Source organism: Vicugna pacos, chromosome 16 (assembly GCF_048564905.1).
Source record: "Vicugna pacos chromosome 16, VicPac4, whole genome shotgun sequence".
Taxonomy (NCBI): Eukaryota; Metazoa; Chordata; class Mammalia; order Artiodactyla; family Camelidae; genus Vicugna; species Vicugna pacos.
In genome coordinates, this window is record NC_133002.1 from 61,115,417 (window position 1) to 61,129,969 (window position 14,553).

Here is a 14,553-nt window from a genome sequence, read left to right on the forward strand (position 1 = left end):
TTGAGGTCTTTTTAGTCTTCAGAATCTTCCACCCATCCCCCTGCAGCTGGCATCCAGACAGGCACTGGCCATAATTCTCCAGTGACCCAATCCAAGGCTCTGGCCTCCTACCCCAGAAGGCTTCCGGGGCCTTGCCCATTGCTGTATGCTACTATTAGGTTTTTAAACTGCCAGGCTATTGTGCTCACTCACCATTAACTTGTGGCCACTAGGACCCTTGGTATCTTTTTCTGTTGTGCTTATTCATGGCCAGGAATCAATGAACTCAGGGAACGCTGTGTCTGGTCTCTGGTGAAAGTGTTCCACTTTGTTGCACTACACACATTTCTTGTTGGTTGAGGGGGTTTTGGGCCTGCTCCTCCCTCCCGAGGGGCTGCTATACCCAGACTGTGGCACTATCCCTCTGTTGTACCATCTTAATTTCAGCATCCAAGCATCCATTTAGAAAATCATTAAGCCATTCGCTCTAACAACTCAAAATATAAAGTGCCTTCTTTTGTTCAGCGTCAAATTGCCGGTGAAAGAGCTTGCGGCACGTGACCTATCAAGGCAGATGTATTATCATATTTGGAGAATGAATGGCATATTTTCAAACCACTTTGTCTAAATTACACAGTACACACCCCAGGAGCCTGGAGATCTGGTTACTCTCCTGAGATACAGAGAAGAGGGCCTCACCTGAGGGGGAGGGAGTGAATTCAGGAGGATGATGACTGCAGAGGTGTCCGGGGACCAACATCTGAATGTTGTCCGTGAGGCCACTGGCAGGTGTCCTCCAATCTGCAGAGCGTGTGACAGTGGCTGGGTGTGACCCGCAGGTGGCAACCTCCCCGATGGCAGTGAGGAGGTTGGGGTGTGAAGACACATGCCCACAGGAGGCCAGCTTGTGTCCCCTTCAACAACAAGACCACTCATGTGACCTGATAACTCGCAGAGACGACTGGGGCTCTGTTCTCACTGTGGTTTTCTTCTAAGCGTCTCCCAAACTTGTCGAGCCCTGGTGCTCCTTCCCCTCCAGAAGGTTTCTGCCGATGGAAGGGGCTCCCTTGGGTTGACACAGGTGGCCCACCCACGCTGCAACAGACAAGCAACCCCCAGGCCCAGCCCCAGGACCACAGGACAACAGAGGGCCAGGCCTGTTCGAGGGGTGGCACACGCCTGGGGCCGTGACCACATGGCTGTTACTTATGGAAGAATCGGAGCAGAGCAAAGACAAACGCTCAGTGGAGCAGCCTGGATGGACCAGACCCAGGGAGCCTGCTGCCTGACAGGTTTGAAAGGCCCTCCTGGGCTGGCCCGTGGCCGAAGGTGGGGGCCATGATGGGCCTCACCCCCTGCAGGGCTGACCTGAGGGGCAGGACCGTCCCTTCCTGAGGACAAACTGACCCACGGCTGTGTCCTGGAGGGTGGTAACAGGGGCTGGCTCCAAGCCCCCTCTCTGCCTGCACTCAGCCCTCACCGGCCATTATTGACGCTTCAGATCTTGTACTAGGGCCACAGAGGGAGAAGCAGCACCTCTCACCCCTAAAAGGACAGATAAAGCTGCCAGCCATGGACTGTGGCCGCTGCATCACTGGGTCTGCTGCCCCTCCAGGCTGCATGGCCACTCAGCCTCAGGCAGGGGCACCCTGGCCTGCAGAGAAGGGGCGAAGAAACTCTCCGCGTCTGGGCCAGCCAGGTGGGTGGAGGGCGAGACAGGTCCTGCAGACAGCAGACCCCTAGCCGGGCAGACGTTCGGGAGAGCTGCCTGGGCCCTCCTCCGTCGCAGGCAAAAGGATGGGAAGGCACACACAAGCTAGCTCTCAATCCCACAGGCACTGGGCTGGGGCTGGGAGCCCACCCCCACCACGCTGCAGGAGAAGCGGGCCTGGCCCAGCCTCCTTGCCCGCCTCCCGGTAGCCCTCGGGGCACACTCCCCACAGCGGGGCTCCAGGGCATGGAGGAGCTGAGGTCTGAATCCTCCCTTTAACTCCCACCCTCAACAAGGTCAAGTTCGTCTTGTTTGCCTCCTTAAAAAGTTCACAAACGCGAGACTCCAGCTTTTCCTGAAATCGGAGCCCTGACAGCTAAGTCTCAATAAAACACTGTGTGTTTCCAGGCACTGGGGCCGGTCTCGGGGCCCCTCGTTGCTGGGGTTCATGGGCATTTCCCAGCATTTCCCGAATTCTCCTCCCGCCGCAGGCCAAGCGCCTGTCCCCTCCAGGCGCCTGACAGACCCTGGCCCGAAGCTCCCCAGAGCAGGGCCTGCCTGCGACTGGCCAGCCCCCCGACCCTCCTTGCTCTTCCCTGGGGGACCCCTTGGCCCAGCCCTGGAAGCTGCCGCATTCTGACCTTACAAAGCTCCCGGGACCTCCTCCTAGAGGTGCCACAGACCATACGTTCGTTGTCAGTATGCTTTTATTTACTTTGCTGTGGAGTCTGTGAGGGCCGGAAGCACTGTGGGGGCTGTGGCCCAGGGCTCAGGGTGGCCAGTCCCCAGCCTGGGGCACAGCCGGACCAGCGGGCGACTGTAGTAAAGAACAAAGCAAAAAAAATGCAGAGAATAAATGACTTGCCAACAGGACCCTGGCAACCTCTTGGTAGCAGTGGAAATTTCACGAGACTTTCCCCTAAACAACAGAAAGCCTGCCCTCTGACCAACCCAAGGCGCTGGAGAGAAGACGGCCGTGTGACTCGGTCTCTGACCTTGAATGCTGCCTTCCTACCCAGAAATTCAGCGCGCGTCTTGGGGCCAGGTGCTGGCGGGCTGCGTGCACGCCTGCCCTGCTCCCCCGCCCCCGGGGGCAGCTGTCTCTGGTCCCCACAGCCTGACCCAGGAGGCCGGAGCCCCCCTTGGGGGGTGGGTCCCAGCCGTGGGGGAGCCCCTGAGGCACGGACCGCGGCCCTGCTGCTGAGTGAGGCGCGCCGCACACAGACACATCCTGAGGGGTTGCCAGGGCCCGTGGTTGGCCTTCCTCGTGGCAGGAGTGGGCGGCATGGGGTGAGTGTCACACAAGAGACACACAGAGGCCCCCCTCAGCTGGGGACGCAGCAAAGTGGACATGTGGCAGGAAGCGAGTTTGCTGGCTCCCAAAGCAGGGCGAGCTCTTGGGTCGGGAGCACGTTGCCTCTCGGCCAGGGTCAGTGGTCTCTTCCCTGAGTGGCAGGTGAGGTCCCTGGGGCTGGTAAACCACCCTCATGACACCTTCACCCGGAGGGTCCCCACACAGTCCTGTGAGCTAGGCGGGGAGGGTGGCACCATTCTCATTCCAGGACAAGGGAACTGAGGCTCAGGGGGCAGGAAGGTTACGCACCTGGGAAGGGTCAGAGGAGGGCAAGAACCAGGTTCCTGGCCCCTAGGTAAGCCTTCCTGCTAAGCAGTGCTGCTCACCCACAATGGCGGAGTCCTGTCCTCAGGCTTCCCAGCTTCGGGGGAAGGGGGATGAGCTGTTTAGTTTGGGGGCAGTTCCCTCAGAGCCAGGGACGACTGGGGACGAGGGACAGCCTTGCAGCCTGCCTTTGCAACGCTGGGCTAATCAGATCCTGGAGCGTCTGGTCCCCCTGGGTCTCCAGGGAAGCGCCCAGCCTCAGGCCAGACCCACAAGCTCCCTCCCTCGCTACAGCTCGCAGGCCAGTCCTGCACCCCCGTATATGTGTGGGGCTCCCCGGGGGATCTCCTCCTTCCTCTGAGGCAGGGCAGCCTCCATGGTCCCCTGCTGGGCAGGCAAACTGGAAGAGGCTCCCTTCCCTTCGCCCCTTGAACCCAGGCGTCCCTGCCACCCTCAAGCCTCCCTGCACGGGAGCTATTTCTACCGAACAAGAAGCAGACAAGAGGGCTCGGGGGCCTCACAGAAAGCAGAGGGGAGAGCCCTAGAGCCCCCACCGTGGTCCACAGACTCTGCCCCGTGTCCTCCGTCCACGCATCAAGGGTCAGAGCTGGGTGGCCCCTGCCAGTTACTGCCCTCGTTTCAGGACCAGCGCCTTCATCCTGTCCAGCCGCCTGCCCCCAGGCGGCTTTTACGGGAAATTCAAAGGTCCTAGGTTCAAAAACCTCCATCCCGCTTGAGAGCTGATCAGGACAAGGTTGCCAATGGAACTGCCCCTCTGGGCCGCAGACCCTCCTCCTCTGCAGAGACGGGCCGGGGGCCCCTCCCCAGCCCATCCATCCCTCTCACTCTAACTGGCGCAAGACCACCAGTTCCCTTGACTTGTCAGTTCTAAGTCTTCCCCGCTGGGACTTAAGGCAAAACCTTCCGGAACAGCACACCATTTCCCTCTGCACCTAACCAGACCCCAACCCGACTGTTTCCCTAGCTGTGCATCCCCCACCTTCGAGGGTCCAGCTTCGTCCTGCCATTGTCCCCTCCTTCCTGGGAGTGTGAACCCCCCAGGGCTGGTGAGGGCGCCCCGCTGCCCTTCCCGTGCCAGCACGTGCGCATCCAAGGCACCCTCTTCCCAGAGGCCCCGACGACCCCGGGGAACACCAGCACAGACATTAGTGCTGGGGAAATTTTTAAGTATGCGTGCACATGCACATTGGCCAATAACATTAAGTGTCTTTTAAAAAAAAAATGGGCTAAATAAGCAGCATCGCCGAGGACGGCTGGGCCGGGCGGTTGGTCCTGTATTTGCACGTGCTGGTGGTGGGGAGGCTAAAAGTCTAATGACTGAATTATCACCCTGATGCCTGTTGTTGGCTGGGAATAATCCTGGGGCAACAGCCGCCGCAGGGTTTTTGGCTGGTTTCCTCTAATTGCATCCAGATTAAGGGAGCCGTGCAGGGGCGGGCCTTCTCATCCCTCTGGAGCAGTGGGTCCTACAGAGCCCACGCAACCACGTCTTTGGCTTTCAAAGTCCCAAAAAGCCCAGATCTCATTGGGGCCTGGCTCAGCCCACAGGGTGAGAGGAGGGAGCAGTGCGGGTGGGGGTGGCACTTGCTGCAAGGTCTTGGGGAGCTGTGGGAGTGAGAGGCCATGGGAGCCAGGAGATTCAGAATGAGTGCTTTCCACCCAGGACCCTTCAAAGTGGGGGATCCCTGGATCCCCTCCCTCTCCCCCACGTGGTCACAGCAGCCCAAAGGCACAAGGTTTCGTAGTAAAATGCACGGACGCTCTCCTGCTTCAGAGCGTGGGGAGGGGGGAGCACTCATTCCCCTCTTAGGCATCTCCGTATCTTCTGGGGAAGTCATGCCCCTGCTAGAAGGCAACTTCCAAGACAGTGCTGTTTGGACCAGGGCTACCTGGCGGTGCTGGTAGGCTGTACCAGCTGCCCGGTTCCGGGTTCCCTCCTGAATTCCCAGCCCCTCACCACGTCACTGTGCAACCTCTCTTACTGCAAGGGAGGGTCCACTTCTCCACCCCTCTAGGTGCTGGGTCTGCACATGTGACTTACTTTGGCCAAAGGGATGGCGGCAGGGGTGGCATCTGCCAAGGTTTGGGAAGGCGCCTGCACACTTCTGATTCTGCACCTTTGCCTTGGCCAGGACTGGCTTGCGGGGAGGAGGCCAGAGCCGTGGAGGAGAGCCAAGTCCGACCTCTGTGAGCGTCAGCATTCTGCTGGGACTCAACAGCTCCAGGCAGGGGAGTAAGCCCAGTCCAGGCCAGAACTGCCCAGCCTGGGCTGCTGACCCGCAGACCCCGTGCTGGGTGCGTGCGTGCTGTCTGGGGCCACCATGTTTGGGGGCTACTTGCTACGCAGCTTTACTAGGGCGATGGGTAACTGGTACGCCTGTTCATGGGGAAGCGGTCTCTAAAGGAGTCAGCAGAGCGTCTGGGTAACTCGGGCCAATTCCAATGGATCAGGAGCCAACATAGAAAGGCAATTCTCTTTCCCCAGAAGCAGAGCAGATGAGAAATCCACCCGCATCCAGCCTGGACCCTGCTGCTGGACTATAATGGTCAGTACCCCAAGATCTGGGCACTGACAAGGCTCCAGGATGGTTTCCCCAAAAGGCTCTGGGACAGAGGGCCAGGAAACTTGGAAGTACCAGTCTCAGTCTCCTGCCTGCTGGAGGACTTGACGCTCACGGAGAGAAGAGAAGCTTAGAAGGGAGGAGGCTGATAACTTCCTCCTTCCTGTTGATAAACATCTTTTTAAAGTGGTGCCACCCAGCAGCGTCCACTCTTGGTGAGAAAAGCTGAGAGCAGGAAGCAGCCTCATGTGGTGGGGCTGTGTCTCCATGAGGACTCTCAGCACTTCAAGGATTCTTCTCCCCAGAAGGATGTGCAGGAGGATTCAAGGCTCCTTGCTCTCACCAGTTCAAGAGGTGGCTTCCTGTGCAAAGGGCCCCACGCCTTTACACTGGCTGGGAGCCCTCCCACACCCTTGTCTGTCCATCTCTGAATCCCAGAAGGAGCAAGTGATGAGAATCTTTAGGAGGAGGGAGAGCGTGCTGGGAAGACCTGGTTCCCATGCAGAAAGCAGAGGTGCCCTGAGTGACAGAGACTGTGCTGTGGTTGCCCCGGCGTCCCACCACCTGAGAAGCCACTCACAGAAGGCCTGGTTCACAGCAGACCACAGGCCCGGCAAGGAGGCAGGAGTCTTTCTAGCACGTGCAGGTGCCTTTGTCTTGGTCGGTCAGTTAATATACTGTCCCTTGCCTCAAACACTGCAGATCCCCTTCCGAGGATTTTCTGTGCACACACACACTTCGACCCATCCAGCCCCCAGCTGGCTCCTGTATCTGGTGCGGGTGGCCTTAAACAATGCCAGAGAACCACAGGTAGCAATTCCCAACTAAGGGAGAGGAATCCAACACTTTAATAGCCGGTGCTCCGGCTCCCGGGTAGCAGATTCCTTTACATTCCAGGAGGACAGGATGTCGAGGTGGACAGTATTGAAGCCCCAGCCCCGCTGCTCTGACACTTCTCTACCCTGAAATCAGCAGGGCTTTTCTTTCTTTTGGCAGATGTCTTCGCATCAGCTTTGCAGCAGCGTCTGGAGAAGCCGTGGAGTGTGACTGGCTCACTCAGAGAAGGCCTGATGAGGTGTGTCCGGCTTGCAAAGATGTCTCTGGGCCTGCAAGGACCCCCTTGTTCTGTGTTCGCCAGCACTGGTGGGTGAACAGGAAGACCTCTCCTGTCCCGCCTTCCCCGATGCCTGGCAATGCCCTTTAGCAGCTGATGAAGCCGGAGGAATTCCTGGGACGCATCCGGATCCATCAAAGGCAGGCAACATGAGAACCTGGCCCGCCTGTGTCTCCAGGTGGGGTGGCCATGCATTCTGGTCCTGCTGTTTTGGGAGCTGACTTTTTTCTGGGCAGCTGGCAGGTTTTACTTCTGTCACTTCTGGACTCAGCTTTTGTCCTTAATATGAAAAGGTTCCCTTCATGTTGCCCAAGGGCATTTTCCTTACATTTCTACCATCCCATCCCCTCCATGCCCATCCCCACCCCCTCCCACACGCTCGAGACCTGGCTGAGGTCCCCTCACCCCTCGACCAGCACAGGGAGCCCAACCTATCTGCGGAAACCAAAGCCTTCCCGAGGCGTCTTGGGGCCCTTCCTGCCTTCTCTGGGGGGCTTGGGCGAAGGTGTCTCCACGGTGCCCCCGAAGGGGCAGCTCTCTGACCCCGGATGCTGGCCGGTGCACTCCACGGCAGGCATGTAACCGCTGTCCCACATGCCTGTCCCACACAGCTTGCACAGGTCATGCAGGCTGCAGGGGATCCGTGGCAAGAGGCGGAACTGGTACAGCAAACTCCTGGCCTGCAAACAGAGAGGACGGGCCGTGAGGAGGGGTGGGGGGATGGCCCAGAGCTAGGGCAGCAGTATCCAACGCCCACAGTTCACCCTGAGCCAGGTCAGGGCGAGGGCTCTGCCTGCCCCGTCCCTTCAGCCTCCCTGGTCCGGCTGAGACCCACGCAGTTCTCGGAGCAGGACTCCCATGGGGCTTGGGACAAAGAAGGCTCCTCCAGTGGCCTTCATACGAGGGATGGACAGGGTGGCCAAAAGCGGCACAGGGCCTGCCTGTCCCTCCAGGCTCCACTTGGCCCCATGGCTCCAGCCCTCCGCCCTGCAGGGTGTTTCCACCACGCTGTAGGGGACAGTGACCTCTTCAAGCCCTCTTCCCACCCACCTGGCGGCTGGCCCCGGGCCCCTCCTCACTGCCCTGGAAGGCACCAGAGAGCCTAAGAAGTGGCATCTCCAGCAGGAGACTGGGCAGTGGGAAGGCCAGGAAGTTCTCCTTTGTTTCTCCGACCCTGGATGAGAAGTAGCCACCCTCCCCTCCCCTCCCTAACTCTCCTGCTCAGTTTTCGGGCTGTGGACAGCGAGCGCGGTGCCCCAAGGAGGAGGACCTACCTACCAACCCAAGGGATCTGTTCACTCCATGAGGAGAGGGAGGCTCAGGTGCACGGCCTGATGGGTGCCCCGAGCAGCGGACAAGCTGCCCCCTGGGCCTTGGTGGGGAGCATCCAGAGTGGAGTGTAGGGGCGGGGCCTGCATTCCAGAGGGGCTGTGTAGGATGGGCCTCTGCATATGTGGAGGGCGGAGCCTATGTTGGGGGCTGGGGGCGGGGCCTGGAAGTGAAGGGGCAGGGCTCTGGAAAAAAGGGAAGGCAGGGCTTCCTGCGGGCCGTGCTCACCTTCCTGAGAACGAGCTCCCCATTCATGTGCATGGCCAGGTTTCCAAAGTGCAGGAGCATCTGGTCGGTGGCCAGCTGCTGCTCAATGACGTCATCCCCGTAGATGGCCACGATGGCCACACAGATGAAAAGGTGGAAGTAATCGGTCTGGTGGGGTGGAGAGGGCAGTTCAGATAAGGCCCCTGACCCTGCAGGCGGAGGCCGAGTGCAGAGGTGGGGGGGTGAGGGCTCTGGGGTGTCTGGGTTCATGCGGCCCAGGGCAGGCCCAGCAGCCTCCTTCCTCCTCAGTTTCCCCACCTGCAAATGGGCCACCATCAGCACCTACATCCAAAGGCTGCTGTGACATGCAAAGGGGTGACACTGGGGCTGGCCACCCATGGGCTGCTGTTATGCTTTGGGGGGCTCTCTGGGGGGCTCTCCATCATGGGGGCAAAGAACATGCTCCTCTGAAGGCTGGCCCATGCCCATTCTGGGGTCTTGAGAGATGGTGCATCAGAGCACACTCCGGCAGACCGTGGGACATGCCAGGGAGAGAGACCCTTCTGGCAGCCTCCCACCGGTCATTGTCCTGCTGTCTCCAGGCCACACATCCCAGCTCATGTCCCAGAGCAGAGCACGGCAGCTCTGATGGCCCCCACGGAGGGGCTACAGGAGCCCACCGTCTTTAACCAGAGTTTCAGAGCCCATGGAGGACTCTGCTGCCCTCCTTGGAGGCCACCGTGACCTCGCCACTGCCCAGCAGGGCCTGGCCCGGGCAGGAAGTAGGCACTAGGTCCTGGCGGGATGCATCCTGTGCGCTCTCTGGCCCGGACGCTTCGAGGGCACACCGTCTTTGAGTCACACTCGCTCCCGGGGGCAGAGGAAGGACAAGGACCACCAGGAAGCCTGTGTTTAGTCTCCTGACGTCGGTCTCCCAGCCAAACAGAACCGTGTTCCTTCCCAAACAGGGCCGGGCGGAACCCTGCATGCCGGCAGAGGTTACGGGCAGCAAACGCCCCCCGCCCGACCCACCCTGGAGAGACAGTCCTCAGCCTGCCCGGCCCCTTCCTCTGAACTGACCCAGAGTGGTCTCACTGTGGCTCAGGACAGTCCTCCTGCACCTGCTTGAACTGTGGCCAAGGCTGAGGCGGGAGTGGGGGGGCAAGACAGTGGAGGAGTTCCTGGAAGGTGCATGTCCAGCCCCTCTGGGAGAGGACTTGGGGAGGACAAGGCGGGGTGCATTCTACATGGGGCTACACAGCAGTACAGGACTAGTCTCAGTTCACTGGACAAGGCCCCGGGCAGCCCAGCCCCCGAGGGCAAACTAGAAGTGCACTAGATGGGTAAAATAGAGCCTTTCTCACTCAGGGGACACTTTAAAAGTTAAAGCAGCTGGTAGTGACCCCCCTCTTTTCACTGAGCTCACTCTAATGAATTAACCTACCCCCACTCTGATCATCCTACCATCCCCCTTCCAATCTTCTGCCACTAATTTGATCGAAGTGGGGCCAAATGTGGCTAAATTTAACCTGAGAAATGGCCCTGTCTGTTGGGTGATGCTCTGAGCCCCCTTGTAACATTAGCCTAAACATGATGTAATGAGGGTGGCAAATGTATTGCTGGAAAAACAAGCAATGCGGCTTTGCAAAGCGGACATGATTCTTTTTTTAAATGTGATCCAGCGTTTTGGACCATCTTTGCTAGTGCTTCCTTGATTCCATCCTGCAGTATGCGTCGAACACGCTAATCCGGGCAGGAAACGCAGCCCCGACCTGGGACAGGGTGGAGCAGGAGGCGGGCAGGACGGTTGGATGAATACAAAGACAGCTTGTGGCACCAGCACCATTTTTTAGACTCACTACTGTCAGGAGGAACGGTAAGGACGGGAAACGCTGACGCATGCTTCCCAGGGCTGGTGGGTGTGCCGTCTATCTGCAAGGTTTGTCTACTCCAAGCTGCTCCAACTGAGGCAAAGAGGATGGAGCCCACTCTTGCCCAAAGGGTCCTGGCCACCTCCCGGATGTGTCAATGCAATTTTTTTTAAGGCTGACGAATTCAGAGAGACTTGCCTATCCTTTAACATCACCGGCTTGTCGCTAATTTGGGCGTTAAAGCCATGTGACAGGGCCAGCGTGGTGCTCTCAGGGGAATCTGTTGAGGAGACACTGATGACAGTGGACGGCAAGTGGAAATCAACATCACTGGGAGGGGACGGCGGGCTGGGCCCGGGCTCGCAGAGGGGCCGACGGTGGAAGCAGGCTCTCGGGCCCTCTCCCTGAGCCATCCAGACGGGGGCGGGCGGGCGGGCGCTGGCTCCAGCATGTGGGCACCGACGTCCCGCTTGGCCCTGCAACGTCTTTCACGCTGATTGGTTGTGACAGGAGCATGCTCAGCCCCAGAGCGTGGTAATGAGCACAGTCAGCGGGCAATTTGCATCGATTTCAGTTCCTTGGGAGGCGAGCTGCAGGTCCAAGGCGGGCCACGTGGGGCTGAAAGGCAGTTGCTGGGTGAGGGGCTGACTCCGGCTGGTGGGGGGGGTCAGGGGTCGTGGAGGAGGGAGACCCCAGAGGAGGTGCACCATGGTGCGGGCACCCTCCCCTCCTCGGAGGCGGGGTGCAGGATGGTGACGTGGCTCCGGGGCTGCTGTCCGGCCTCAGCCCTCGCCACCGTCTGGCTCACCTGGTAGTGGGCCCAGCAGGCCTCCCAGATTCGCAGTGCCTCGGCCTCAGGGAACTCCCGCTTGAAGCACAGCAGGAGCCAGCGGTGGCAGAAGAGCATCTGCAGGCCGTCCTCACCCAGCGAGACCAGGTGCTGGTAGAAGCGCAGGTGTGTCAGCCGCAGCAGCTCCCGCAGGTACAGCTAGGGGCGAGGCCAGGATGGGTAAGCCCCCGGCCGCCTGGCCCGGAAGCCCACTCCCACTGGGGCCCTCCCTTGGCCCATCCCCACCCCCAGAAGAGCATGTGTGCCACGAGCGAGATCGCCACCTGCTGTGCGCGTCTGCACCATGTACTCTGTTCTGTCGCTGGAATCAGACTCACAGCTGTTTTCGTCAGTTCACCCCAGATTACAGACTGTTCTGGAGACTGCGGCGTGGCCCAGGGCAAGGCAACGTGTACACCCTGCTGGGGACCGAGTGGCTGGTGGCAGGTCGGAGGCTGGGAAGCCCTCCAGGCCTCAGGCACTGCGTGGTGCTGTTTCTGACACCCCCCTCTTCCTGGGATGTGGAGCAGATCCTCCACTGACAAGTCACCCCACCCCACCCACTCAGCCACCTTCCGCACTGATCTCCGAGATGCATCATCTTCCAGAGCTGATTTAGAGCAGGCAGGGGGCGTTTCCAAACCCCAAGAGGCTCGACGCCTGCACGTAAGGGCACCACCCAGTGACATGGGTCAAAAGCGAGGCTATTTCTGGCAGCGCCCAGCTTGGGCTGCTGACTTCACCAGCTCCGTTGTAAAATCAATCTCTGGCAACTAACGAGTCACGGGGCCCTTCGCGTCAGAGCCCCTAATTGCCTCCCCAGGTACCACGGAAACCTGACATCACAGGGCCGACGCAGAGAACAGAGCGGAGAGCGGGCGGCTCGGCTGAGCGTGGTCGGGGGATCCTGTGGTGGGGGCTCGGTGACTCACAGGCCCCTTCCCACACAAGTGGCCCATTGTTCCTACTCGAGACAGCCGCTGGGGTGGCACAGGAATTCATTCTGAGGATCCTGCCCAACTGGCCAGTTTCTCCTCCCTGTGGCTGACCCCTTCCCGCCCTCACGGATACCCCCCACCCCCACCCCCGTGCCCCTCACCTTCCAATCCCCACCTCCCAGCTCCTGCCTCCGTCTCCTCAAATCCTGTGCTGTGTTCTGCTCTGCCATCCAGTCTTCAACGGCCCCTAATACTTAGGTCACAGGATGTGCTCCTTGGCCTGGTATTCAAGGCCGTGCATTCAGCTCTCCCCTCATTGCATGTGGGCCACCAGCCTGACCAGTGTCACTGCCCAGAATGGTCTCCTGAGCCAAGTCCCGGTGGGCTGGCAGCACCCAGGACCTGGCCCCACATGCCACGGGGTCAGCGTGGTCCAAGGAGACACTGGGATGCTTGCCTTGGTTCCCACTTATCACCAAGGTGCTTTCTGTGCCACTTCCTGGCACCCAGCATCCTCTCCTCCCACTACCAGCTTCCAGGCCGAGACTCTCTCCCAGACTGGGGACCCGAGGCCACATCCCAGTGCCAGCAGCACCTGCCAGGTGCTTGGAGTGCACAGGTGCTAGGTAGAGGGAAGGGCGAGTACTCCTGGCCCCAACATACTCATCTTTGCCTCCCCACCCCCACCTTTCAGTGCTGCCTGGTCTGTGTAGCTTAGGGGAGGCCCCGAAGGGAGGGGTGCTGGCCAGGCACAGCAGGGAAGGCCCGCTGCCCTTGAGGTGGGTGTGTGACAACTGTCCATTGGGCCTCAGGATGCTTCAGGAGCCCCTCCCATTCCCATCCCCACTCCTGCATGGAGCAACCCAGATGCACAGGGCAAGTGTGACAGATACCCCGCTGGGGAGCCCAGGCTGGGGATGGAAGCAGGTACGCTGGGACTTGGGACCAGGCTGCACCCCTCCTGGGAGAGTTGGCCCTTCCCCAGAGGCCCAAGGCTAAGCCCCCTGAGCCCACAGGCAAGGCCCACATTGGCTTTTCTGAACCCTGACCCACCGCAGCCAAGCCGCACACGTCGGAGAGCCTCACCAGCTGTTTCTCCATGTCCTCATCCCGAGGAGAGCTAACAAAGATCGTGTTCTGCATCAGACCCACAAAGCACCAGAAGGTGTCTGACTCGTCCAGGACCTCGGCCAGGATGGGCGCCACCAGGTCTGACATGCCCTGGGAGTAGCCGATGGCGGGGTTGTACACTGCATAGTTCAGCAGAATCCTCCTGAGGACGCAGTGCAGAGGGCAGGGAGGTCAGCAGAGGGTGGCCACACAGCAGTGTGTTGCCCAGTGGAACCCCAGGCTGGAGACCCTGGTCTGCCCATACCCCCATCCTTCACCTTGATCTCAGAGGAAGGAGGGCAGCTCTGGGGACCGAGGAAAGGTAATGGCCCGCAATTAGGCACTCACCAGCCTGGCCCTCGGCCCTTAAGAGCAGGGAAAGGAGGAATGTGGGTCTCATTTTCTTAATGGTCTGACTGCCTATGACAAAGGGTGGGCTGTTTTTACGGGCTGCTAATTTCATGCAATTATTTGCCAGGAGGCAGCAGAATGTCAAAGATGCCAGCCTCAGTCTGTGTGGCTTTATCACCCGGAGGACCACCCAATGGGAGACAGAGACACTCAGCGGGAGGCTGGTCCACAGCTGGTGTGAGCCAAGCAAGGTCAGGCTTGGTGGATGCCCAGGGCGTGGAGACCTTTGCTGGCACCCTTGGGAGGGGGCCTATGGGCTTCCCTGGGTGGCTGGGACCATAACAGGTCCACTGATGTTCCCTAAGGATGCTCTGATTCGGGGGCATTGATTGTATGAACCTGGAAGGAAGACCCCTGACCCCAGCAGAAGCTGCTGGTCCACTTCCCAGAGGGTCAGCTGAGGCCTGAGAGGTGAGATGAGGCTCCTGGCGTGGCAGACACAGAGGGAGTGAAACCAAGAGGAGAGGATGCTGTTAGCGGGGGGGGGGGGGGGGAGGCGGTACCTCATGCACTCCACGTTGGGATTGCCTTCGCCTCGGAAGAACTGATTGCCTCTATCTGTCCGAACCACATCCTTGTCCACGGTGAACTGCACGTTTCGCCAGAATGCTCTGTGCTCCTCAGGGGTCATGGAGAGCCTGGCACGGAGCAGAGCGCCCGCCGGGGTCAGCAAGGCACACGCTCCAGGCCAGCGGGGCGTCCCTCCCAGCCCGGCTCGCGGTTGGGAACTAGGGCCGCTGGCAAACCCTCCAGCTCCCACTGACTTGCAGGGGCGGGGGCGGAGGTGGGATAGGAGTCCAAGGCTTTCCCAGCGTGAACACGGCCTCACGCGTCCCAGCGTCCTGGCAGAGGCC

The 14,553-nt window shown here is 60.0% G+C and overlaps 1 protein-coding gene across 7 annotated transcripts in view; it reads right to left on the reverse strand.

Annotated features, from left to right (window-relative positions):
* Positions 1 to 2,216: 2,216 nt before the first annotated feature.
* The window catches only part of TBC1D16 (TBC1 domain family member 16), a 74,141-nt gene continuing 61,804 nt past the window's right edge, over positions 2,217 to 14,553 (reverse strand). For 4 of the 7 annotated variants that reach the window (XM_031685822.2, XM_072939760.1, XM_072939759.1 and 1 more), the window contains 5 exons: positions 14,203 to 14,337; positions 13,265 to 13,451; positions 11,220 to 11,399; positions 8,562 to 8,708; positions 2,221 to 7,684 (listed from right to left, as the gene is read on the reverse strand). In XM_031685822.2, coding sequence (XP_031541682.1) covers positions 7,436 to 7,684; positions 8,562 to 8,708; positions 11,220 to 11,399; positions 13,265 to 13,451; positions 14,203 to 14,337 — 898 coding nt within the window. In that variant the 3' untranslated portion in view covers positions 2,221 to 7,435. Of the gene's footprint in view, positions 7,685 to 8,561; positions 8,709 to 10,911; positions 11,030 to 11,219; positions 11,400 to 13,264; positions 13,452 to 14,202; positions 14,338 to 14,553 lie in introns of those variants that run through there. The other 3 variants (XR_012059889.1, XM_031685823.2, XM_031685824.2) reach the window with 3 other exon arrangements.